The 26,011-nt window shown below is 48.2% G+C and overlaps 3 protein-coding genes across 3 annotated transcripts in view; 2 read left to right on the forward strand and 1 right to left on the reverse strand.

Annotated features, from left to right (window-relative positions):
- Positions 1–2,611, forward strand: part of ZBTB17 (zinc finger and BTB domain containing 17) — a 30,151-nt gene extending 27,540 nt beyond the window's left edge. The window contains exons 8-15 of the mRNA XM_024749990.1: positions 7–253; positions 557–644; positions 726–842; positions 932–1,052; positions 1,278–1,408; positions 1,705–1,941; positions 2,061–2,150; positions 2,227–2,611. Coding sequence (XP_024605758.1) covers positions 7–253; positions 557–644; positions 726–842; positions 932–1,052; positions 1,278–1,408; positions 1,705–1,941; positions 2,061–2,150; positions 2,227–2,510 — 1,315 coding nt within the window. The 3' untranslated portion in view covers positions 2,511–2,611. The remainder of the gene's footprint in view (positions 1–6; positions 254–556; positions 645–725; positions 843–931; positions 1,053–1,277; positions 1,409–1,704; positions 1,942–2,060; positions 2,151–2,226) is intronic.
- A 26-nt stretch (positions 2,612–2,637) lies between these two features.
- On the forward strand, positions 2,638–4,083 carry LOC112402709 (uncharacterized). Its single transcript, XM_024749783.1, has 2 exons — positions 2,638–3,060; positions 3,399–4,083. Exons 1-2 carry the CDS (start codon positions 2,665–2,667, stop codon positions 3,843–3,845), a joined length of 843 nt encoding a protein of 280 aa, XP_024605551.1. The 5' UTR covers positions 2,638–2,664; the 3' UTR covers positions 3,846–4,083.
- Positions 4,084–6,223: 2,140 nt separating this feature from the next.
- Positions 6,224–26,011, reverse strand: part of SPEN (spen family transcriptional repressor) — a 53,737-nt gene continuing 33,949 nt past the window's right edge. Inside the window, exons 5-13 of the mRNA XM_024749691.1 lie at positions 24,752–24,877; positions 24,289–24,402; positions 23,041–23,154; positions 21,973–22,073; positions 8,685–16,797; positions 7,788–8,261; positions 7,427–7,621; positions 6,938–7,096; positions 6,224–6,467 (exon numbers count right to left, since the gene is read on the reverse strand). Coding sequence (XP_024605459.1) covers positions 6,336–6,467; positions 6,938–7,096; positions 7,427–7,621; positions 7,788–8,261; positions 8,685–16,797; positions 21,973–22,073; positions 23,041–23,154; positions 24,289–24,402; positions 24,752–24,877 — 9,528 coding nt within the window. The 3' untranslated portion in view covers positions 6,224–6,335. The remainder of the gene's footprint in view (positions 6,468–6,937; positions 7,097–7,426; positions 7,622–7,787; positions 8,262–8,684; positions 16,798–21,972; positions 22,074–23,040; positions 23,155–24,288; positions 24,403–24,751; positions 24,878–26,011) is intronic.

Raw genomic sequence — 26,011 nt, forward strand, 5'->3', positions numbered from 1 at the left:
CATCAGCCTGCTGAACCTGCACAAGAAGCGGCACTCGGGCGAGGCGCGCTACCGCTGCGAGGACTGCGGCAAGCTCTTCACCACGTCGGGCAACCTCAAGCGGCACCAGCTGGTGCACAGCGGCGAGAAGCCCTACCAGTGCGACTACTGCGGCCGCTCGTTCTCCGACCCCACGTCCAAGATGCGCCATCTGGAGACGCACGACACCGACAAGGAGCACAAGTGCCCTCACTGCGACAAGAAGTTCAACCAGGTGGGGGGAGCCGGCCCCGGGCCCCTGTGCTCCGGCGGCTTCCGTCTCGGGGGCCCGGGGTGCCTAGCGGGGAAGTAGGTGGTGTTGGCTGAGCAGAAAATGATCCTGCCGGGTGGAGCTCTTGACTGAGCTGCCGAGCAAACTGGGAAGGCAGGCTTGGGGGGCGGGCGCGGGCCAGGAAGAACTGAGGGGGGTGGTTTTCCCATTTCCCCCGGCCTTGAGGAAAGGGGGAGCCCCGCACAGGCCCCCGGGAGGACCGAGAATCGGTGGTTCCGTGCCGTCTGACCCCCTGCCTGGGCGCAGGTGGGGAACCTGAAGGCCCACCTGAAGATCCACATCGCCGACGGGCCCCTCAAGTGCCGGGAGTGTGGGAAGCAGTTCACCACCTCAGGTAGGGCCCGGCTGGCCCCGCCCCCGGCCCCGCCCCCGGCCCCGGGCGCCAGTGCCAGGCCCACCCTCGGTCTCGCCACAGGGAACCTGAAGCGGCACCTTCGGATTCACAGTGGTGAGAAGCCCTACGTGTGCGTCCACTGCCAGCGGCAGTTCGCTGACCCCGGCGCCCTGCAGCGGCACGTCCGCATCCACACGGGTGGGTGAGCGGCCCGGCGGCGCCCGGGTGCGGGCACAAGGGAGGAGAGCAGGCGCCGACACCTTCCCGTCCCCTGCCTCCGTCCCCAGGTGAGAAGCCATGCCAGTGCGTGATGTGCGGCAAAGCCTTCACCCAGGCCAGCTCCCTCATCGCCCACGTGCGCCAGCACACCGGGGAGAAGCCTTACGTCTGCGAGCGTTGCGGAAAGAGGTCCTGCCCTTCCGGCCCCCGGCCAGCGTCCTGTGGGGTCCCGGCACTCGGCGGGTGGAGGGGGTCAGAGAATAAGCCCAGGGCTCGGTCGGTAGCCCGGCAGACTGCTCCGGCGCAGGTCCCGGCGTCCTCTCGGATCTAGACCCTGAGGTGGGAGGCCCCAGCCCAGCACCCCCGGCCCAGGCCTGGGCGGTTCTGTGTAAGCCTTTTCTTCTGGCCCTGCAGATTTGTCCAGTCTAGCCAGCTGGCCAATCACATCCGCCACCATGACAACATCCGTCCTCACAAGTGCAGCGTGTGCAGTAAGGCCTTCGTGAACGTGGGGGACCTGTCCAAGCATATCATTATCCACACTGGTGAGTGCATGCCCCCGCCTCTCTGTCCCAAGCCCTGGCTCTGGGGCGCGTGGTGGGGTGGGAGGTGCCCCGGACCCCAGCCTTCGGTGCCGGCACTTGCTGAAGGCGGCCTTGAAAGCAGTTTAACTCCAAGGAGGGCCCCATTTTTTCAGAGCTTCTGGAAGGTGCAGGGGCCACTGGAAGCTTCCCTGTGCCTCAGGTGGCCGCCCCAGAGCGCTTCCTGCTGGAAAAGACAGGGCTGCGGGGGAAGCTGGAGGCCACTGAGGTCCTACCCCCCCCCCCACCCCCCCCCCAAGGAGGAAGAACCTTGCCTCCCCCCCCAGGAGAGAAGCCTTACCTGTGTGACAAGTGCGGTCGCGGCTTCAACCGGGTGGACAACCTTCGTTCCCATGTGAAGACTGTGCACCAGGGCAAGGCAGGCATCAAAATCCTGGAGCCGGAGGAGGGCGGTGAGGTCAGCGTGGTCACCGTCGATGACATGGTCACGCTGGCCACTGAGGCACTGGCGGCAACGGCCGTCACTCAGCTCACAGGTGCGGACCGTCACTCAGCTCCCAGGGCAGCAGGGGGTGGTCACAGCAGGGGTTGCCTCTGGGGTGGCAGCAAAGGGGCAGGTGAGTCTGGTCTCAGGCTCTGCCGATGCCGCCCACAGTGGTGCCAGTGGGGGCGGCGGTGACCGCAGATGAGACAGAAGTACTTAAAGCCGAGATCAGCAAAGCTGTGAAGCAAGTGCAGGAAGAAGGTGAGAGGGCCTGCCTGGGGGAAAGCTGCTGGACCCAGGGGCCCTTCCTCTCCTAACTGCAGCCCCACTCCCACAGATCCCAACACTCACATCCTCTACGCTTGTGACTCCTGTGGAGATAAGTTCCTGGATGCCAACAGCCTGGCCCAGCACGTGCGGATCCACACGGCCCAGGCACTGGTCATGTTCCAGACGGATGCGGACTTCTACCAGCAGTACGGGCCAGGCAGCACGTGGCCGGCCGGGCAGGTGCTGCAGACTGGGGAGCTAGTCTTCCGCCCCCGGGATGGGGCTGATGGGCAGCCGGCCCTGGCAGAGACACCTCCCACAGCCCCTGAATGTCCACCGTCTGCTGAGTGAGCAGGCACCCCCTCCTCCTGTTTATTTAAGGTTGGACGGCACCCTAGAACTGAGAGGGGTGAGCCCATTCCCTAGAGAGAATAAATCTGATTATTTTCTAACGCTGCCTATAGCTCCCTGTGGGGCTGGGGCGGGGAGCTGGCAGCTGTGGCTGATGCCGGGGAAGGGTTGCTCCACCCAGCGACCAGTCGGCAGAGACCTGCTTGTGGGGGAAGCCAGGCTGTCCCTTTGCAGAATGGGACTGGAGCCCCGGGACCCGTCTAGAAGCAAGCTGGTTGCTTTGCCTGAGTTGGGGTGTGGGCAGCACACTCAGGCCAGAGAAACTGCGGCTCCACGAGCCCCATCTGGCCTCCTTGTTGGAGGCTTCTCGTCGGCTCGGCGTGAGGATTGGACCTCCCCTCTCCACCTCCCTCCACTGTGGAGCCACGGCTGTGACCCTGCGCCCTTGTGTTGGGAGCTGGGCCCACAGGGCTTGGCCACAACTGCTTACCAGGATCCAGGCCACCCGTACAGAGCCCAGCTCGGGGGCCCATTCAGCCAGAACAGCAAGGTAGGCAGAGCACCAGACCCAACAGGCCGCAGGCCTGCTTCTGTTGGGCCTAGGGAAGAGGGAGAGGCTCCACGCTCGCTTCACGGTAGAACCCTGGCCGCGAGATCAGGGCCAAGCCAGTGTCATCTTTTGAGAACGTTTATTTGCCCTGAATCAGTGGCGTCTCTACAAGGCCGAGAGCCTGGAGGGACAGGAATGAGCAGCCAGGAGCTGTGATGGGGAGGTGGGAGACGGCAGCACTGCTTAAACCAGGAGCAGCAGTGCGGACTGCGAAGCAGCTCATTCTTGCCTGTCAGCAGGGAGACATGAGATGCCATCTCTGCCGCTTTTCCATACAGCTTGTCCCCAGCACCTGTAATTCCTCACTCAGAGATGGTACCATCTCGCACCGAAAGCATAGCTCTGTTTGGAGGAGCCCCAGGGATACTGCAAGTGAGAGCAGCAACTCTGTGGTCCTTGTGTTCCCGTCCCCCACGCCCAACTCCCCAGCTTGTGGTGGGTCCAGCTGCTGGGGAAGCTTGGCCCACCAGTGCCATCCTCCTACTGGGAGGCAGCTGCTGCAGGGCCAGCCTGCACCACACCCGGAGGAGGAAGGGACAAGAGGCAAGACCCCAAGGCTTCCTTTCCTTAAGATGTTTCTGAGTTTGAGTGAGAGGTGGCTTTATTCTTTAATCAATCAATCGTCAAATTTGAAGTGCCTTCGACATTACGCAGGAGCCAGTTGGGACCTTGAAGTGTCAGATGAACACCACAGCACTGAAAAACAGTTCAAGTTCAGTCTGTGATGAAAATCTTCTTTTGTACAAGGTAAAATGATCCTTGGGGAGGATCAGTGGCAGAAAAGAAATAATAGGTTCCATATACAGACGTGGTGGGGGGTTGAAAGCAAAAGTGGGACGAAGGCTAGCTGTTCCCATAAGCCAAGGACCCCTGGCCCTCCCATCCAAGCGACAATCACATCCACACTTGACATGTTCTGTATTTTTTAATAAAGTTTGTAATCCAATGGACACACAAAACAAAACTGCGTTGAGAAAGTTTCATAAATTAATAAGTGTTAGGAAGTTGGGGGAGAGGTCAAGATCACAGGAAGAAGGGAAGCCAGTCTTTTGTAGAGTCTTTTTGTGTGTGTGACACTTCCAAATTGTGGGAGCAGGGACCGTGCTGTAAGGAAGCGCACTTGTACAAACGAGTGACGATACAAAGTCTGAGTATGAAAATAAGATTTTCTCTGAAAACACATTTTTGGCACAGATTAAAGAAAAAATGTATGTCGGGGAATTTGATTTTTAAGTCAGTATTATATATATTTATATATATTATATATCCACACATCCCAAGTTCTGCATGTTCCACCGAGAGAGAAAATCCTTCCGTTTGCTCTTTTCTGATTGTAAGCTGTACATCCTGGGTGAATCAAAGATGGCGGCGGCAGGTGAATTAAGAGAGGTGACATCCAAATGAGCAAGGGGAAGGGAGGGGTGGGGACAACACAGCTCAGTGAAATGTTCCTTGACCCCAAGGTTTCAGCAGAAGCTTGAAGTCCTGCGTGAGAGTCTGCGATGTGTGTGCGACGTGTGTTCACGTACACCGAGATATCCAGGGTGTCACAGCCTGTCTTCACCGTGCAAAAGTCCAAGTCACTAATTTAGTGCAAAGGCAGTTCTGTTTTGTTTCTTAGAAACAAAAACAACAATTTTTTGGAAGAAAAAGTATTTATTTGACACCTTTACAAAAATAGTTAAGCACATAATTTTCATATTATGTCACCTGATTTACATATACTGAGAAAAACAGTTTTCATAAATTAATAAGTGTTAGGAAGTTGGGGGGAGAGGTCAAGGTCACAGGAAGAAGGGAAGCCAGTCTTTTGTACAGTCTTTTTGTGTGTGTGACACTTCCAAGTTGCGGGAGCAGGGCCCGTGCTGTAACGAAGCGCACTTATACAAATGAGTGACAATACAAAGTCTGAGTATGAAAATAAGATTTTCTCTGAAAACACATTTTTGGCACAGATTAAAAAAAATGTATGTCGGGGAATTTGATTTTTAAGTCAGTATTATATATATTTATATATATTATATATTTATATATACACACATCCCAAGTTCTGCATATTCCACCAAGAGAGAAAATCCTTCTGTTTGCTCTTTTCTGATTGTAAACTGTACATCCTGGGTGAATCAGAGATGGTGGCAGCAGGAGAATTAAAGAGAGATGACATCCAAATGAGCAAGGGGAAGGGAGGGGTGGGGACAACACAGCCCAATGAAATGTTCCTTGACCCCAAGGTTTCAGCAGAAGTTTGAAGTCCTGCATGAGAGTCTGCGATGTGTGTGCCATGTGTGTTCACGTACACCAAGACATCCAGAGTGTCACAGCCTGTCTTCACTGTGCAAAAGTCCAAGTCACTAATTTAGTGCAAAGGCAGTTCTGTTTTGTTTCTTAAAAACAAAAACAACAAAAAAATTCCACTGCCCTGTTCCTTTTCTCCAAGAGGAGGAGAGAGAAACCCAGCCTCAAGGTGTCTGCAAGTCCATTGGTTGGTGGTCTGTCCTTGGGCTAAATGTCATGTAAACATACGAGTAGCAGCACCACTGCCCAGGGGGGTCTGTCTGACTGAGCCGGGCGGGCGGATACAGTCTTTTTGTGTGTGTGACACTTCCAAGTTGCGGGAGCAGGGCCCGTGCTGTAACGAAGCGCACTTATACAAATGAGTGACAATACAAACTCTGAGTATGAAAATAAGATCTTCTCTGAAAACACATTTTTGGCACAGATTAAAAAAAAATGTACTTTGCAGAATCTGATTTTTAAGTCAGTATTATATATATTTATATATATTATATATTTATATATACACACATCCCAAGTTCTGCATATTCCACCAAGAGAGAAAATCCTTCTGTTTGCTCTTTTCTGATTGTAAACTGTACATCCTGGGTGAATCAGAGATGGTGGCAGCAGGAGAATTAAAGAGAGATGACATCCAAATGAGCAAGGGGAAGGGAGGGGTGGGGACAACACAGCCCAATGAAATGTTCCTTGACCCCAAGGTTTCAGCAGAAGCTTGAAGTCCTGCGTGAGAGTCTGCGATGTGTGTGCGACGTGTGTTCACGTACACCGAGATATCCAGGGTGTCACAGCCTGTCTTCAAAGTGGTGTCTGTCCCTCCCCCCCAGCAGCTTCTTCCTCCACTTGGCTGGGTTGTCCTGTGTTTTATTTTTTGCTGCAGAGCCTCAGGAAGATACGCCGAGTGGTGACCATTCGGTGGCTCACACGGAGGCAATGACGATCATGAGGTGGGGAGAAATGTGGGAGATGCTGGCCAGGAGGTCGGGGGCCAGACGGGACAGGTGACTCTCAGAGAATTCGCAGGGCGGGAAGATCTGCAGCACGTAGGCGGGCTGGGGAGAGGGACAAGAGAGAAAAATGGGACCTCCTGTCTTCACGTCACCCACCCCACTACCACTCTTCCCTAAAACATTTCCAACTGGGGGCCCAAAGGCCCAGCAGAGAGCCAGGCTGAGTCAATTTCCCAACCAGCTAAGGTCTCCAAGACTGTCTACCAGAAGAAAACTAGGTATCAGAGAACTAACGTGAAACTAACCCCTGAGAACTTCTCTATCCTTAAGCTAAAGGAAAACTGCTGCTGCCTCAGCCGTCCACTGACTGTCTCCAGGATGGGCAGCAGTAGTCCGGCCCACGCACTCCACTGGTTTCCTCTATCCAGAATGCCCCTTTGTCCAGCTCCTCTGGGAAGCTGTCCTGACTACCCTAGCTGGCACTGGCGGCCCACGCCACCAGATCAGTCAGACGGCCTGAGCAGCCGAGACCAGCCCCACGTGTGTGCGCCGAGGCAGGACACCGGGCTGACCTGATTGGAGCCAGGGTTGGGAACGTTGATGATGCCTGCCGCCTGCTTGGCCTGCAGATACGTGATGAAGGCAGCCTTGAGGGACTCGGTCTGGCTCACGACGTCCTCTTGGTCACGGCCACAGGGCAGAGCCAGCAGCAGACAGTAATCTGTCTCCACCTGGGCAACAGGAAGCTGTCAGTGATCGGGGGGCCACCTCACAAAAGAGCCCAAGAAGAGGCCTGTCCAACCCAGGTGATTCGGCTCCTAAATCCCCACCTCTATGATGACCCTGAGGGCCACGCATATATTTGCTGAATGAAAAAAAGCATCTCTGGATCTAGAGGCACTTTACACCCCTCGTGGAGAGAGGACATGCCCTTCATCATCCCCTCCAAGAAAGCCATTACTGCACCCTGTGACAAGCCACGGAGACAGGCAGTGGGGGGCCACCCGTGCCTTCCCTTGCTGTGGGCGGGGCAGTTTGCTCACCTGGGCCCTGAGTCTTACCGTCATCCTTCGGGCAACCCCCTCCAGCTGTGAGGCCTCCAGCCGCATCCTCTGGGCAATCCTCAGGGGGGGCCCTCCTTCAGAGAGCGGCAGGGACCGATGGGCCAGGACGTTGTTGCCAGAGACGAAGTGGAGCTGCACAGCAGCTGTGTCGTTCTTGAGGGCCAGGAGGCCCTGCCACACGATGGGGTACTTCTGCTCACAGGGAAACAAACAGAAGTGAGCTCACGGCTGGAGAACACAGCTGTGCTGGCCACGGCCCCAGGCAGCAACTTGCTGATCTAAGTCAAGTGGGGCTCTCGGGACACTGACAATAGCACAAAGCTCGAAGGGTGGTAGGGGAGGCCCTGCCCAGGCTTACCTTCAGAAGCTGGACCATATCCACAGGTCTCTGGGAAGTCAAATGAGGAGAGGAATCTTGTTTGGGGGCGGGCTGGGTTTCAGTATGCGGCAGAGCCAGTCCTGGAGGGGGGCTGGGGCCTGAGGGTGTAGGGACAAACAACGGCTGCTTTGGGGCAGCCTGAGCAGGAAGAGGGGCCGGGAGGTCAGGCTTCATCGAGACAGACACGGGGGAAGGATAGGAGGTCTGGCTTGTTTCCGCCTGAGCCCTGTGGACCTGGGCATGAGGCTCCGCCGGCCTGTTTCCAGGTACGTTTGGGAGGCGCGGCTGCTCTACTCCTGTCTGGGTGCCCTTTGCCTCCTGGGAGACTGGAGGCACCTTGCTGCTTGGTGGCTGGCCTGGCTGGCTGAGCTGGGAGGTCTGCGTGGACTGGGCCGGCTGTGCGGACTGCGCGGGCTGCAGAGGCTGCGAGGGCTCGCCTTCGGGAGGGAGGCCCTGGAGTTGGGCGAGAAGAGAAAGGAACGGAGTCAGAGTCTATTACGCACCAACAACATCCTGCCCCAACCAAGCAGACGTGAGCCCCTGGGCAGGCCAGCTGCAGGGCATCTCCTGTGGGCCAGGCCCCCGGAAGGGGCTTTAACCAGACAGCCATGCTCCCGGGCGTTCAGGATTGAGGGTTCCGGTGAAAGGTCACCTGTTCCCTACCTCCTCACCCACCGCAGGCAAGAGCCGCCCCGCCACCCGCTCCCACAATGAGCTCCCTCCACGTCCCCGGGCTCTCCGTGCTGTGATTCACCCCTCCATCCTGAAATTTAGGAAGCGCCTCTTTAAATCCACAACAAGGACAACATATCTTAGGGACCTTACTGGCACCTCCACCACCATGTGGACCAGAAGGCAGATTTCTGGCGCTCTCACCTGAGCAGGAGCCTTGGTCCGGGAAGGCAGGCCAATGGAGGCAGCAGCAGGAAACTGCGTGTGCGCGAGCTGAGCCGGGCTGTGGTAGGTGCGGATGTCCCCGTACCTGTACTCCTGAAAGAGCTCCCCGCTGGAGTGCACGATCTGCACCCCGTGCGTCACCACCACAGGCGGGGTCAGAGGCAGCCCCTGCAGCTGGTTGCTGGGTGTGACTGTGAGGATGCGGGCCTCACCGTGGGGGGCGGGGGCGGGGGCGGCTTTGGCATCTGCCATCTTGGCGGCTTCTTTCCCTGGCTGCTGAGGGGCCTTGCTGGCTGGTGGCACTTTCACCACCCCGTCCGCTGCCCGGGGCTGCTCGCTGACGGCCGTCACGTGAGGATGCACCATGATCCTCACGTCCCGGGGCACAGTGTACGGGTGTAGTCGGTACTCAGACTGCATGACCAGCACCTCCGACTGCACAGGCGCTGCGGCTCGAGCAACGGGGAGGTGATAATGCACTTCTTCCTCTGGAGGGTGCTGGGAGGCCAGGGCGGGCACACCAGCTGTGGCTGGCTGCGGGGTGCCCGCACGCTGCGGGGCCCGGACCTCTATTTGCTGGGGCTGCAGGGGGGCCCGAGGAGAGTGAAGTGTCTCTGGCCGGATGCTGTAGGTGATGCTGGGCAACGTGGGCGTGTTCATCCTCACCTCGCCCTGTGACAGGTGGCTGAGCGACACGGTCTGGGTGATGCTGTGGGGTGGCATGATGACGGACTGCTCTGGGTGGATGCTAGAGATGAACTGCGGCACAGGAATGCCCGCAGCCAGCATGACCGTGGCATTAGTGGAGAGCGCGGCGGATGTGGTGCTGCTGGGGTGGCATGCCCTCGGGAATGGGGACGGAGCCGGCCCGCTAGGTCGAGGGGAATGCACATCTGGCTTGGTGGCTGCCAAATGGGAGACAGTCCGATCTGTCGGGGTGCTGGGCCCCGAGGTGACGTGGTTCACTTCTGCAGGCAGTTTGCTGGGCAGAGCAGGAGGGTGGTGGGGTGTAAGAGTGGACCCCAGGTTTGCTGGCTGAAGGACCTTAGTCTCTATTTTGAGGGTGACGGGGTCAGCAAGCTTTTTGTTAGTGGTGACTATGCTTGGGGTGAGGACCAGCTGGTTGTGAACCAGCACCGGGGGTGTGTTTATGCCCTGGGTGAGGACCTTTACTGTGCCACCCTGGGTGACGGGTGTGGACACAGAGAGATGAATGGGCTCAGGCTTCTCCAAGGACGGACGGTCGGCCTTAACCGATGAAATCACAGGAGATGCGTTATAGGTCTGGGCAGTTAGTACCAGAGTAGAATGGGTGGCCACGTTTGCATAGCCTGAAGGAGCCTGAGGGCCTTTGGGCGGAGGCTGAGATGGCGTGACAGAATCGGGTTTGACCTGGGACTTGGACACCGACTGTTGAAACTCAATGTCCATTGCACTTGCTGGGGGGATCTGGCTAATCTTGGCACTGATCCGCTGTGGGCCTTCAGTCTTCTGCCCCGAATAGCTCAGCAGCACAACCCCTTCTGAAGTGTTCACACGCAGCCCAGCGCCAGAGCCCGTGTCTGCCGGACGGTCATCAATCACAGACATAGACCCTGGGTGGAACCGACTGTTGTCATTAGTGCCGGATCTCTGTCGGCACTTTGCGGATGGTGCAATCACTGCACCTGCCACAGTCACTGCACCTGTTGTCGTGGCAGTCACAACCCCAGATGCAGCAGTCACCGCACCCGCGGAAACTGTCACCGCACCCGCGGCAGTGTTCACTGTGCCCGTGGCGGCGTTCACTGGAGCCGTGAGAACATTCACGGGCCCCGTCAGAACATTCACTGGTCCCTTTAGGACATTCACAGGGCCAGCGGGAGTGTTCACCAAGCCTTTCAGCGTGGCCACTGAGCCCTTCACAGGGCCTTTCAGGGCATTCACTGGGCCGGCCAGTGCATTCACTGGAACCAAGGAGACATTCACCAGGCCGGTCAGGGCGCTCACCAGGCCAGTCAGGGTCTGAGGAGCTGGCTTCGCCAGAGTTATCTTTTGCGAATTCTCCAAATCAATGCTGACAGGCATCCGGCTAATAACAGAAGTAATTTTGGGAGCAATGACTGGAGTCACCTTTTCTTTGTCAGTGGCCACTGGAACCTCTGAGACCTGTGTGTCGGAGGTGTTAGTTACTGGAGCTGCTGCTTTTTCTTCTAAAAGAGGCTTTTTAGATTCAACCGGAGGGGGTAGTGCCTCATGCAGGCAAGGGGCAGCACTGACAGGCTCTGCAATGGCAGTTGTGACACTCGTGGAAGTGACGCCCGTGGCAGATACGTATTTAGGGTCCATGAGGATCTTCCTCAGCGTACTGGAGCTGGTGTCTATGTCAGAGGCCTTTGTGTCTGGGGGAAGGGCCGGAGATGGGGTGGATTGCGCCCGTGGCTCCTCCTGCCTCGTGATCCACTCTGTCACCTTCGTCGGCGGACTCTGGTGTGGGATCCCCCCAGCAGCGACAGGGGGTGGGAGCTTTGCTATCGTTACGGAAGGAATTGGGGGAGTGGGCATGCTTGAGTCACTGGGCGGGGTCACCGGGTCACTTTCAATGATGGAGTGCACCTTGAATCTGGCTCGAGGCTCGTCATCCACGGGGGCTGGCTGTGAGGCCGGGGGAAGGTCTGGGAGCGCAGATGCTTTGGTTGGAGTCTTTTCTTCAACACTGCTTTCTTGGGACAAATTTCCCTGGGATGTAGTCTTGCTTGGGTCAGAAGCACATGACTCAGGGGGAGTGGACTGGGGCTTGTCACTCTGCTTTTCTTCCTGTGGAGTTTCTGGGGGCTGTGTCGTGGCCCCCTCGCTTGTAGCAGGGCTCTTGCTTTGAACTTGGTCAGGTTCAGAGACATGGGTCTCTGTAGCGCCCCCAGTTTTCTTGTTTGTATTCCGTTTGCGGCGTGATCGAGTGGTCTTCTGGCGCCCTTTGTCTTTCCGAGCAAGAGTAACTTCTGCTTCTTTTGATCCTTTGACTTGCGGCACTGGGTGGGAGGTTTCGCTGCTGTTCTCTCTGGCTTCCTTGGTATCTGCTGGGCCTGCTGAGGGGTCAGGTGCACTGCCTGGTGGCCTAGAAGATTCTGTAGCAGCCTCAGTCTCCAAGATGCCAGACACAGCCTCATCGGTCTCAGGCTCCATTCCTTCCTCAGGAGACTGAAGATCTGTCTGAGACTCTGCAGGGTAAGGTGGAGGTGCTGGGAAGTTTTCTGGCTCCCCAGAAATGTCATTGATGATGGAACCGATGGCCGCAGCCAGCTCTGTTTCGCTGGCCTGGTGTGCGGGCTTGTCCCGGTCCTCTGTGGAGAGGCGCTCTGGGGCATCTGCAGCTGCCGCCTTGAAAGCCGTGGGGGTGGAGGTTTCCGCGAGCTTCTCGATGTTCTCCACGGCCTGCTCCAGCTCCATCTGCTTGGCTAACTGATTTGCTTCCGGGGACGGCTTAGAGGCAGACCCATCTTCCTTCTCTGGTTCCTTGTCCAGATCAGCTGGCTCACTGCTCAAACGCAACGATAAACTAGCCTCCTCTTGGGGACTCTCGCTCTTCTCAGGGGAAACTGCCGCGACCGCAGCCGTCTCCTCCGCCGGCAGTCCCGCAGGGCCTGCAGCCGCGCCGGGACTTACAGTGGCTTCCACATTTCTCAGATTTGCAGATTTGTCCACCGCTGATCTCGAGTTTCGAGATCTTCCTCTCTTGGACTTGGAGTTTTTCTCAGGGGCTGTTTTTTTCTCCACCACTTCAACTGGGGGGGTTTCGGGTGGATTTTTGTCTGTGCTAATTTCTTTTCTATCACGTTTTTGTTCACTTCCTGCTTCTTCTTTATCAGTCTTGGATTTTGTGTTATTTTCTTTCACGTTTAATTGGGGACTCACCTCAGTGGTGGCCTCAGGACGTTCAGCATCAACTTTTGGCTCATTTTTCCCCTTTTTCCCCTGTTGGACACCAGCAGCTACTTTTTGGGAGCGTGGGGACCTCCACCCCTCGGCTGGCTTGACTGTCTCCACTGGCTCTTTTGCCTCGGTCTCATCATCTTCATCAGCTCGACGGCGTGCTTTCGGAGGCCTCCCCCTCCTAGGGGTTGTAGGAACCACTGCAGCCTCCTGCAGCTCCCGCTCCAGTCTCTTCCTGGTCACTCGTGGTTGCTCAACAGGCTCCTTGACGGGAGAGCGGCTCTCATGGTCACCCATGGTTGCGTAGACACTCCTTACATTCCGGCGCCTGGTTCGGCTGAGGGGCAAGCTTGGCTCAGGGTGTTCAGGGTCCGCGGATGAGTTTTTAGAGGCAGCCCTTGTAATCTTCTCTGCCTCCATCTTCAATTCTAAAAGCTTCTGTGCTTCTCCCCGAGGAGAACTGGACCGCTTGAGCTTTTCCCGGTCTATCCTCTCACTCTTCCTTGTGACAGGCTTCTCCACGATACTTGCTGCAGCTGCCTGAATGGGGGTCTTGGAACGTTTACTTTTGTTCGGCTTTTTATCTTTTGCAGCAACTGGAGGGTCAACCTCTACACCTTCAGTAGCTGGAGGCGGGACCTCGTGAACATCTTCAGCGTTTTGACTTGCATTAGGTTCGACATTAGCAGCTGAGTCTGGCTTCTCCACTTTTGGCTCATCGGCTTCCTCAGGCTTCTGAGTCGGTTTTGAAAGTGTCTGGGTACTGTCAGGCTCTGGATCTACACTGATCTCTACCTGGGAAAATGAGGCCCCAGGAGTTGGAGGCTTGGCGTCCAAATAAGGCAGCTGATCGACTGATGAGTTTTCTTCAACAACTAAAGGAGTCTCAGCAACGTCTTTCCTGGTGTCCACTCCTGGGGGCAAGTCTACTTGTTCAGGTTGTTCCACAGCGATGGGAGTCAGATCAGATACAGGTTTTGCTTCTTCTGAGACAGAGGCTGGCTCAGTGGTCTTCTCTTCTGTCACTGAAGGCACCTCTCCTGTTCTTTCAGCAGCTGTCTTCTCCAGTGATGATGCTGCAGACTCTGGAGCTACAACTGTGACACTAGGAGGCCCAATCGAAGGTGGAGTTTTCAGTTCTGACTCTTTATTTTCAGAAGCAGATTCTGAGGTCTTGGGGTGATCCTCTGTATCCTCCTGTTTCTCGACCTCTTTGGGTTTTTGGTCTTTTTCTTTTTCTTTTTCTTTCTGTTGCATTCGTGTGAGTTCCATAAATCTGCTATGGAAAAGAACTACTGGCTCTTGAATCAAATCAGTTGTGCTATTCACTCCATCAGATGTCTGCCTCCCATATAACCTGCCAGAAACGAAGTCTGATTCTTCATCTTTTCTCTCTAGATGCTGCAATCGCTTAGAATCTTGTTCAAAGATTGAGCTGTGTAAAAAACGAGAAGCAAATAACTCTTGCCTTTCCTGTTCTTCTTCTTTATGGTCATCTTTCTTATCATCCATTTTTCCTTCTGAATCAGTCCGAATTTTCTTCTTTTTCATGTACCAGGATGGAATAGGTCTTGGAGCAGAGTCAACCTTTTCTTTATCTTTGTTGTTTCGAAAATTAGCAAATCGGGAGTCCCAATCAAGAAAAGACCAATTTTCTTCTCGAGATGAAGACAGGGATTTAGCTCTTTCAAGCAAAGCCTTAGTGTCTGGTGTGATTGTCTTATCCAATGCAAAAGAATAAAATTTGTTCCTTTCTAAAGAACTGGAGAGTCTTTCATCTCTCTCACGTAGTTTGTCTTCTCTGTCCCTCAATAAAAAAGACAACCGAGAACTTTCAAATAATGCAGAGGCTCTGGGTGAGTGAGATTTGTGTTCACCATCTTCATCAGAATCAGAAGGCACCTCACCAGGTTCCAAGTCACGTACAGACCTCTTTCGAAGGCTGTCTCTCTTAATTATGCTGTTTGGGAAACTCACATCAAATCTGCTGGCATCTTGTTTCATTTGAGAGTCCCACCGACTTAGTTCATCTTCAGGATTCAAGACAGATAGCTTTATTTTGGCCATGTCTGCCATCTGTTCTCTCCTGCTAGAATCATAAGGATTAAATTTTAAGGACTCTTCTCTGACTGTTACATTAGAATACGGGAGACCTTTTTCATCTACTTTAGGAGACCCTTTTATTGACATTACCCTAGGGGAACCAACAGGGTCATCTTCCTCATGGAAGGAACCATGTCGGACACTGGGGGAACCACCAGTCCTTTCAGAATCTTCACTGATTTGGCGTGAACTTCTGTAGTTCCGTTCTCTCTTGGTGCAGATGTCAAAATCAACATGGTCCATCCTCTTCTTTTTGCTGGGAGGAGAGTCGTCAGTGACATCCTGAGGGGGTTTGCCGACCTCGTGAACAAGACTACGTCTTTCATATTCATCCACATCTTTTTTAGGACTGCCAAACTTTTCGGACTTGGCTATTTCCATCTCCATCTGCTGTTTTCTACGACTCTGCTCCATTTGTTTTCGGTAACTCTGCGTGTGATCAATATCAATGCCAATTTTTTCTTCAGTATTTACTGAATGTGGTTTATCTTGGCCTGATTTACATTCAAGTGGTTCATCACGAAGACTGCAATAGTTTTTCCTATTATCTTCTCTCTCTGGTCCTTGATCATCTAATAGCTCCAGCTGTTTAAGTGGTGGTTTTGAAGGAGTGGGTTTTTTGGACTGGATTTCTTGGTTTTCCACAGATTCACCTACTGGTTCTCTCAGCCTTGCTTGCAGATCTGAGTTGGGCCTTGATACAGTCCCCACAGAAATGCTGGCAAGCTCCTGACACTCTCTGGAGCTGGGAACAGCATTAAGTCTGTCTAGTTTGATTTTTTTAGATTCTCTTTTAAGAATTTCTTTCCTCACCGTCTTTTTCTCAGACTCTCCTTCCCTCAGTAGAATGACATCTCTAGATGATATGTCAGGCTGTTTCTTTAAAAGCACCCGAGCATCTTCCATCTCTGGGCTACTTTTCTTAACATCTGATTTTTGCCTTTCTGCTTTCAAATTGGAATCTGCAAAACGCCTTTTCCTCGCTTCCAGCTTCTCCAGATCCACAGCACTTACCCCATCAACAGTTTGCTCTGGTTTTAGGTGCTTCCTGGGTTTAGGCCTGCCTTCCTTATCTACCACTTCTATGTGGCTTGAAAGCCCCCTTTCCTTTGGCGCTTTCATTCTAACAGATTCTAGTTTAGACAACTCAGATTTTGCAGGCTCTGTCTGAGAGACCTGAAGTTTCTGATCTAAGGCAGAAGACTTGACAGTGTCATTATCAAGCTTGGCTTTCAGCTTTTCCAAAGGAGTATGGTCAATAACCTTCCCCTCTTTTTCTTTCACTCGAGTCAAAACCACACAAGGCATGAGTTCCAAGCGGTTTTTTGCTACTCCTTCTTTGTCAGCTTTCTCTCTGCTCAGTTTATTAGAACTCCTTGATTTTTCAGGGCTTTGTTCTCTCTCATTTTCTTGGTCTGTTTCTGAAGACTGAGAACTAGGGGAATGAACTTTTCCTTTCCGTTTCTGCTTGTCAGTTTTGTCCTTCTCCACCTTTTCCTTCCTTATTAAACGTCTCTCTCTTTCCACTCTCTCAGGATCAAAAGTTCGTTCTTTATCTGTCTTTTCGTTTTTTGTATAGCGTTCCAAACGAGGTTTGTCAAGTTTATCATATCTTGGAGGGGAAAGTGAGCTACAGCTTCCACTCCGGTCCGAGGATCGGCTGTAAATCCTCCTCTCGGAATCACTAGGCAATCTCTCTGACTGTGAGGGTGATGCTCCAGGACTCTGTGGGCGTCGCAAGTGAACTGGACTCTGACTGCGTTCAATTGGCCTCCTCTCGTGGTCTCTGTCCCGGTCAGACTCAAATCTTTCACGTTCTCTTTCTCGTTCCCTTTGCCTGTAACTGTATTCCCGAATATCTTGTTCATAAGGATCATTTCTGTAATCCCTATATTCCCGGGGATCATCGTAATATCGTGATTCATAGTAGTCTCCTTGGTAAGTTTCCCATTCTGAATAAAATTCTCTCCCTCGAGCTGGATAGTCCCGTCTGGAATCCTCAGCATATGTGCCTGGAGTACGAACATTCTCATAATATGTACGATCTTGGCTATAGTCATACGATCCCCTTCGTTCTTCTCTGCCAAAGACAAAAAAGAATGTATTAGTTTTTTGTTTCCTCGTCACTTACACATTAATCATACATATGAGATTACAAAGTCCTGCTTCCAAAAATCTTTTCCGTTTTTTAATCATTAGAACTGCACTGTCCAATACCATACCTACAAGCCACACGTGGCTACTGAGAACTTGAAATCTGGCTGGTCTCAGTTGAGGTGTGAGTGTAAAATACACACTGGATTTGGTAGACTTAGTTTCAAAAAAAAGAAACACTTCAATAATTTATTCAGATTGAGTATATGTTGAAACAGTATTTCAGACATATTGGGTTAAATAAAATTAATTTTACCTTTAGTTTTACTAGAAAATGCAAAACCACATATACAGCTTGCATTACATTTCTATTGGACTTGGACAGCAGTGCTTCAGCCCCTTTTTATTCTTTTGGTATCAGTTGTCATGACTTATGATGAGCACTAGTATTAAACAGTATCACATCCCACATTTCTAAGTCTTTCATAATTACTTTCCTGCCAAAAGATATTCTTACCACAACTTGGGAGACAAATGTACTGTTTGAAAAGATAACAATTTAACTAAAATCTTCCCACCTATGCAACCTGTATATTGGTAACACCTCTACCTCAATTCACAATTTAAAAAATCACATTGGGGACTTCCCTGGTGGTCGAGTGGCTAAGAGTCCGCACTCACAATACAGGGGGCCCGGGTTCAATCCCTGGTCAGGGAACTAGATCCCATGTGCCGCAAGTAAGACCCGGCGCAGCCAAATAAATATTAAAAAAACAAAACAAAATAAATCCCCCCACACACTGGGGGCCAGTCTCCCTGGGCTCAGTCTCCTCACTTACAAAATGATAGCTCTTCTTCACAAAGCTCTTAAGAAGATTAAATAAGATAACATTTGTAAAAACTTTCCTAACATAATACAAGGCACATACTTGGCCTTCAGTAAATGTTACTTTTCCCCAACCTGCCAACTAACAAATTAGGTGATTACAAACTGTGTGAGATAATTCCTTAATTGTAAAAGAATTCACCTCAGATTTTCTCCCACAGTGACACGTCCCAGTGCATTCAAAATAAGATTAAATTTCAAGAACATGTATGGTGTATAAAATGAAATTCACCTGTGATAGAGGCCAATTCCTTTACTCTTGTTCACTTTCCACTTTTGTCTTTCAAGCAGGTATGGCTTACTCAGTCTACATAGTACTGTCAATGACAGCTCAATGAAACATAACGAACCTAGAACTTAAACCTCTGAAGGCATGAGCTTTTGTCTTCTTGGCTCACAGCAGGTACTCATTTGTTGAAAAAAATGAACCTTAGAAAAATATGTCAAAGTTGCTACTGGGCAATGTTCTAACCCATTTTCAATAGCAAATGAAGCATCTAGACTTACCATTCAAACACTGGAAGCATCAATAACACATTATTATATGTATTTATACTGAGCTTTCTCATTTCAAAGAGAATAGTTTATGACATAGCTATGATATCTGACTTGATTGGATTCAAGATGATCCTTCTACAGTTCCACAGGAATCAGATTCTTTGCCTCAATACTGGCCAGCCATCTTGCAAATAGATGTTACTAGGAATGAAATTAGGCTAATTTAACTCATTACCATCATAAATACAAACTCCAAGGAAGCATCCCTTTCATTACGTAAAGGTGAACACACTACAAGCTTTCTTTTCTCCGTTGGCCACAGCACTGCTTGTAGGATCTTAGTTCCCTGACCAGGGGCTGAACCTGGGCCCCTGGCAATAAAAGTGCCAAGTCCTAACCACTGGACCGCCAGGGAATTCCCTAACTTTCTAATATAAAGTGGTTAAGACACCTAGAATGGCCACTAGTTTGCTGCCTGCATTAAAAGTACGTTTAAAAATGGTTTCCAGATATTTTCTAAAATAAGCAAACTAAAACTATATCCAAAATATGAAAGAAAAAAAAAGTTACAGAAGTCAAAAGGTATACGTGTAAACATTAGTGCTGCCCTGTTCACTTTAATAGATGATGATTTTGTACATATTTTGCCAGGCTCTACCAAAAGAAATGAGCATTCCTGCCACCAAGGAACTCAACTTATGCAAGGGACAATACAACTGCACACTGGTACTATACACAAAAGGCTCTGGCAGGGCTCTGAGGAACTTTGAAATGTCAGGTTTTCAGAGAACTCTGTTCCCATGACTGCACAATATCCAAACCACCGTAAGTAGGTGGGAAATTCATCTAAAGCATAATGTGACCCTATAAATGTCTTGAGAATCACTTTGGTAAACTGGAAGGCTCAATGCATTAGCAGGTAGGAGCCCTGGGTTTACCCTCAGCCCAACCACTTACTAGCCTATGACCTTATCAGCAAAGTCATCTGATCTTCAGTTCCCACCATAAGTAATATATGACAAGAGCCACAGCCCTATTTCCCTGACACTGTATTTGAGGGAATAAAAGAAATGTTATTTTTAAACTGCAGGGCACTATGTAAATGGATCATCATTCGCATTCCTGACCTGAACTGTCATTAGGGGCAAAGCTTCCCCCCCCCCCAACTTATTCATCAACTATTCAGTGGGATGACTTCCTTCCACTCTATGGAAAGGGCAAAGATTCTCAAGTTCTACTGCAAGGAATGCATTCCAGAAGCACTGCCATCTGAAACCAAATGGGGCAAAACTGGGTCACAGTGAAGTCGCACACCCTCCTGCTTCCCACTTTAGGAGATAAACTCCATTCAACAGAGATAAATAACCACAGGTAAGAACCAAAGAACAAAGCCAGAGCCAGATCATCAGTAAAGTGAGTGAATTTAAGTGATAACATACAAAAATTAACACCCACACAACATTATCCAGCCCTCACAAGATTAACACCCACACAACATTATCCAGCCCTCACAAGATTAACACCCACACAACATTATCCAGCCCTCACAAGATACCGTTCTTTGCAAAATATTTAATGTGCACACAGAATTTTAATGGAATTTTTATGTCTTAAGTGCCACTAGACCATCAACACACTTTTCACTCACTTATAGGTATGAATTCCTATAAGCACTTAAAAGTATTAACAATGACTTCAGACTGCTGCGGTGGGGGATGAGGGCCACCAAGATGGAGAACCCTCCCTACAGACACCTACGTTCTCTTACATATGTTCATTCTCTCTCTCTCACACACACACATACACACACACACACACACACAGAGAGAGAGAGAGAGAGAGAGAGAGAGAGAGAGAAATTTAGAATGTGGATTCCAATCCACTAGTGAAAAACCATCGAAACCTTAGAAGTTCAACCTTTTGGAAATCTGGCTGTAGGGGACATTTTTCATTAAAACACCTCTCAAGTATTCAATGACCATTACACTATACTCCATGAGGAAATGAAAAAGAAATACATACCTTCTATGATTTAAACAAAAATGAAGTGGCAAGAAGAGGCAGTAAAAAGGGAATGCATTCAACAGGTTTCTGGGAGCACGATCAGGATTTTGCCTCATCCTTGTCATAAAGCCCTTTTATACTTGAACTTGAGTGTCTAAAGGCATCTGTCAAACGGTCTTTTGTCTAACACACATCTAAAGGGGTGGAGAACTAGTAGTAACATTCCAGGAGACTTAATCAGAGACATGTTTGGACAAACAGGTTCATCATATGGATGATAGTTTCCATTTTCAAATGTGATCAGCTACTGAAGAACCTGGTGACACTGTTAGGGTGTTTTAATATATTTAGTATAAAAAAGAATCAATCATCAGTTCTGGGGCAATTTTTAAGCTAACGGAGACAGCCTGATTCAGACTGTGAGACCTTAAATGATTGTGAAATGTTCCCACAAGCTGCAGAAAAAAATACTACAGTCCCATGACTGAAAACATTAACAAGGAGAAGTAAGGTATACTTTTCTTTTCTTTTTTTTGGTTGTGCCTCATGGCTTGCGAGATCTTAGTTCCCTGACCAGGGATTGAACCCAGGCCCACAGCAGTGAAATCACCCAGTCCTAACCACTGGACCGCCAAGAAATTACCAAGGTTTACTTTTTACACAGCTAAACTTACCAATTTATATCAGCTTTGGCTTACTGATTCACAAATTTAAGAGATCTGAATTTAAAGCTCTTGACAGTCTTTTGAAAGTTTTTATTTTTTTAAATTAATTCTATGAGCTCACGCGTGGTGACAACCTGGATGTTGTCACTACTAAATTCACAGGGCATTTAATAGTTTACAACGCGGGGCTTCCCTGGTGGCACAGTGGTTAAGAATCCGCCTGCCAAAGCAGGGGACACGGGTTTGAGCCCTGGTCCGGGAAGATCCCACATGCCGTGGAGCAACTAAGCCTGTGTGCCACAACTACTGAGCCTGCACTCTAGAGCCCGCGAGCCACAACTACTGAGCCCATGTGCCACAACTACTGAAGCCCACGTGCCTAGAGCCTGTGCTCTGCAACGAGAAGCCACCACAATGAGACGCCTGTGCACCGCAACGAAGAGTAGCCCCTGTTCGCCCCAACTAGAGAAAGCCCGCACAGCAATGAAGACCCAACAAAGCCAAAATAAATTAAAAAAAAAAAAGTTTACAATGCATTTCAACAAGTTATATTTAATTTTAAACTGTAAGGCAAAATGATTTGTACATAGTTATAATCTGGAAAACAGTAACTCTTTTAATGAGTATTCTCAGGGAGAAAATACCCCAACTCCCATGAGCTACATGAAAACTGGATCCATAAAAATCAGTTTTTATGTGTGTTTGTTTTTGTTTTGTTTCTTAAAAATATATATTTATTCAGCTGCGTCAGGTCTTAGTTGCGGCATGCGGGATCTTTCATTGTGGCACGCAGGCTCCAGAGGATGCAGGCTCAGTAGTTGCGGCACGCAGGCTTAGCTGTCCCACGGCATGTGGGATCTTAGTTCCCAGACCAGGGATCGAACCGGTGTCCCCTGCGTTGGAAGGCGGATTCTTACCCACTGGACCACCAGGGAAGTCCCTTTATGTGTTTTTTATGTGTTTCTTTCTGTATGTGGGGATAAAAGGGATAAGTTTGGGGGGAATGAGAGTAGCAATAAGGGGTAAAAAACAAAATTTAATCCCATCTAAATTTTACGTATTAGAAATTTTAAAATTCAAGCTATGGTGATAGGTTTAAAATACATACCTTCTTTCTGCTAACATTTCATAGAAGTCTCTGATATCTTGACCAGATTTTTCCATACAGTGATAAAATGCCAGCTGACTTTCCCGATTTGCAAAATCCACCTTTAAAAAAAAAGAACACTGCGTGTTTAATCCAAGTTTCAGATTTTAATGATGGAAAGTGTTACCAAATTTGAAAAATTCTTCCCAACATAGCCTTCTGGATAAATTTCAAGAAAAAGTAACTTATCTAAGTGAAACAGTCCTCATAACTAAAACTGTATTTTTTTAACCTGAAATCGCTCTCAAATTCTACACAAATCTTGATAAAGAAGTACAATTTAAAGTTCTAGAACCCAATTCTGAGGAGTGGAAAAAGCAATATGGAAAACTGAAACATACCTATCATGATTCTAGGTTGTCAATTAAATAATCAGACCAACTAAATCCAGTAATCTATTGTGCATAATTTGCTGGAACCACACAGTTAGAACATAAAATATGGAAGAACATTTGAACTTTACTCACAGCCAGGCCTCAGAGTCACTTAAAGCATGATACCCACCATCTATCAATATCTTATTTCGAAAAGACTGATTTCAAGCTAACTGTCATAGTTATTAAGTGCAAAAATTCCTTCAAACTATCATAAACAAAAGTTTCTAAACAAAAACACCAGACAAATATCGTGCTTTCAGTGGTTACCCACTCTTTAGGAGAGGAGGAAAGAAGATGAAGAGAGGATCGTTCAAGAAGCTGGACTGATACCTGGAGCTCCTGGGTGTGCAGAAACCCACAGGTGACTGTGGGCCAGCCTGCACTAAAAGCACACAAGTGAGCATCAGGTACCTGGGGCATAGAGAAGCACACATCCTTGAATGAGAGGATTTTTAGGGAAGGTTCTGTGGCTAATGGTTTAAAAGACACTGTGCCCTTAAGTAGCTAGCCAAATATAAAAAATGTAGTATCGCCCTTAGAAACTGAGGCCATATATACCGCATGTCCTGTAAACCAACAAAATGCCAATTATTAAGAGGCTGGGATCTGAACACGATTTTGTTTTGCTTCTGTTTGAAGTCATTCTGCACACCTTAATTTTATTCCCACCGATTTTCCTCCCCTTGGTCTCTTTTACAGCTGCTTGTGCATATTCAATTTCATTGTAGAGAACCAGGGCCATGCCTTTTAAGCGGTCAAACACCACCTGTAAAAAAAACGACGACAAAAAAAAAACAAGAGGCTCATCCACTAGACTTAGTGTCAGTCCCAACAAAATTCTAAATCACAATGACACTGCTAAGAAAATATATATATTTTTTTTTATTCTAGAAAAAATTTCAGGCTTTTCCGATGATGCATGTTATACTGAAAACACAACAAAATGTCGTAGGGACCATTTAGAACCATGGATATTGTGGCTTGAGGTATATTATGCCTTTACTTTGTTTTTCTGTATTTACTTTATTTTACTGTATTTCTTTATTTTATGTTGACTGACTCATTTTGGCTCAAAAAAACAACACCCCTGAAAAAGGGGGAAAAAAGTAAAGAGTACTGAATCAACATAAATTTCATATCGTACATCCACTGTACTTCAGCAAAAAAAAGAAAAAGAAAAAACTACACTATAGCGAAGGAAAAATAAGAAAAACACAGTAAGTTGCAATGAATTCTGGTCATAAGCAGCACTGTCTTAAAGCTTTTGGACTTTTAATTTATACTAAACAGTCTTTAAGATGTGCTTCTTCAAACAACAAAAGCTACATTTAAAGAAAGTCAAAGCTATGCAACATACCTACCACAGTGTGAACCTGCTTTCAAGAAGTTAAAATCTTTACCTTCACATAATGGAATGGGGTCCAGAGACCCTTTCCCTGTTATGTTTGTGAACGTGTTACATAACAAACATTGGTTAGATGAGTATTCTATTGTGTGTCCTTTAAAGTCATCATGGTTTAAAAAAAAATCAAGTCTAATTACATGTTAGTGTGAATGTAATTATATAATTAGACTGTCTAATGTGAGATAAAGTTACAGAAATCCCTAAGAAATATTCTATTTAACAGTATTATGCAGATTAGTTCCAAAATTAATCATTTTGGCAGGTTCTAGATAGTTTCTCAAAATACTCATATCAAAAAAAAAAAAAAAATACTCATATCATAAGCTAATAGATGCAAATGCTCTTCTAAACCCAATTTTGGAAAAGAGAATTTTAATGTATGAGTTACTAAAGAAAAGAAAAAGTCAGTACTAGAAACTGGGACTGAAAGGACAGAATATCAAAAAAAGGGAGTCAGAAGTAACTTTAAACCACACAACCAAACCTCCCACCTACCTTCACCACAGGCCCATATCGGCAGAAATGTCGTGTTAAATATTGATCCGATACGTTTGAAGAAAGCCCATCTAACCACACACAGTTTGTAGGCATGCTCTTTCCAAAACCCAGCTGAATACAAAAGGCAAAATTTCTATTAGTTAAGTCACCAATTATTCAACAACAAAATTCTGCGAAAACTTGTCTTCTGTAGGAATCTTATCAAACCAACACCTCAAGTGGGAACCATCAGGTTAAAATCAAACAGAAACTGACACAAAAATTATCCTGCCTGGCTAAGCGAGGATTAACTCAGATTACAGTATAACAGGATAAGGATGCAAAGAGGTTTATCACCTTTATGGTTATCTAACTGTACTACTATAATTTTAAATAATTAGACATATGAACAGAAAACTCCAAATCTTAAAAAAAACGCAGCGACTATTAACAGCACAATAACTTATGTAAATTCCTTTACCTTGAGACGATTATTTCCAAGGTATTCCCCATCCATCTTCTTAATAGCCTTACAAACACTGGCAATATCACAGTATTGCAAGAACGCATACTGAGGAACTCCATTTACTTTCTTAATATCAATATCCTGAAAAAGCCAATGGATGGATACCACTTAGTGATATGCCAATAAAAAAATAAATCAGAATAAACCAAGTCCATATGAGCTACATATTTCTCAAAATAGTCATATTCCCCCAAATCATTTTCTTAGTTACAATTATACATCTTAATGCAACTGTAAATTAACAGCCTAAAAAACTATTCAACACAGCATTTGTAGTCACAAACCATGAAATCCTTCTCACGTGAAGCTCTCTGCAGAAGAGCAACTGCAGCGCAACTCAAAACTCAAAATTTTAAATCCACAACACCTGTGTTAAGAGACATTTATGAGAAGAAAAAAAAGCAGCCTATTTAATGAAAATCTAAGAAATAATTCTCTTCTGCAATATCTAAAATCCTTATTAGGGGTAAGCCATTTAAAATATAGTATCTGAGAAGAGTAAGAATGATAAAGAAATCAAGTTTTCAAAAAATGATTTAAAATACGCAATCCTAAATTAGAAGACTCATTCTATCAGTATATCTAACTGAATCAAACCTGGTGATGATAAATGTGGTAATAATCTCTCATAACCAGAATGAATGGATTATATAAATACCTGAACTACTCCGTGAAGATGCATTAGAACACCATCCCTGGGTTAAAGAAACACTCTATAAAGGAATACCCCCATCTCTTTGGAATGCTCAAAACCTGTAGTCACATCTGACATTCCGGTCCTGCCTATTAAAAGGAGGTAGTGAAAAAACCTGGCTTACACAGGAAAATGGTCCAAAGAAACCAGACACCTGGATGGCAAAACTTGTACTTAAACAATAATGAGCTGGGCCATATAGTGCAGATTATGTATTGTGATTATCTAAGCCTCCTTAAGGGTCACAAGCCAATAATCAAAACCTGAAACAGAGCAAAATGAGTAATGCATTTAAAGAGCTGTTTGATGGGTCTTTAAAAAAAAAAAAAAGCAATAATTTACACTCAAAATTTTTCTAAGTAATGGTAAACAGAAGCTGTTTTCATCATTATGTAGAATGTAATAACCCAGGATAGCTCTACTTAAGAGAAATGTTTCAAAGGAATATTGGTGGGTAGATTCACTAAATAGGTGCTTCTGGCTACAGCATAATCCGTTATGGATAAGTAGAAGGCCATGTT

The sequence above is a fragment of the Neophocaena asiaeorientalis genome, unplaced genomic scaffold (assembly GCF_003031525.2).
Source record: "Neophocaena asiaeorientalis asiaeorientalis breed wild unplaced genomic scaffold, Neophocaena_asiaeorientalis_V1.1 scaffold275, whole genome shotgun sequence".
Taxonomy (NCBI): Eukaryota; Metazoa; Chordata; class Mammalia; order Artiodactyla; family Phocoenidae; genus Neophocaena; species Neophocaena asiaeorientalis.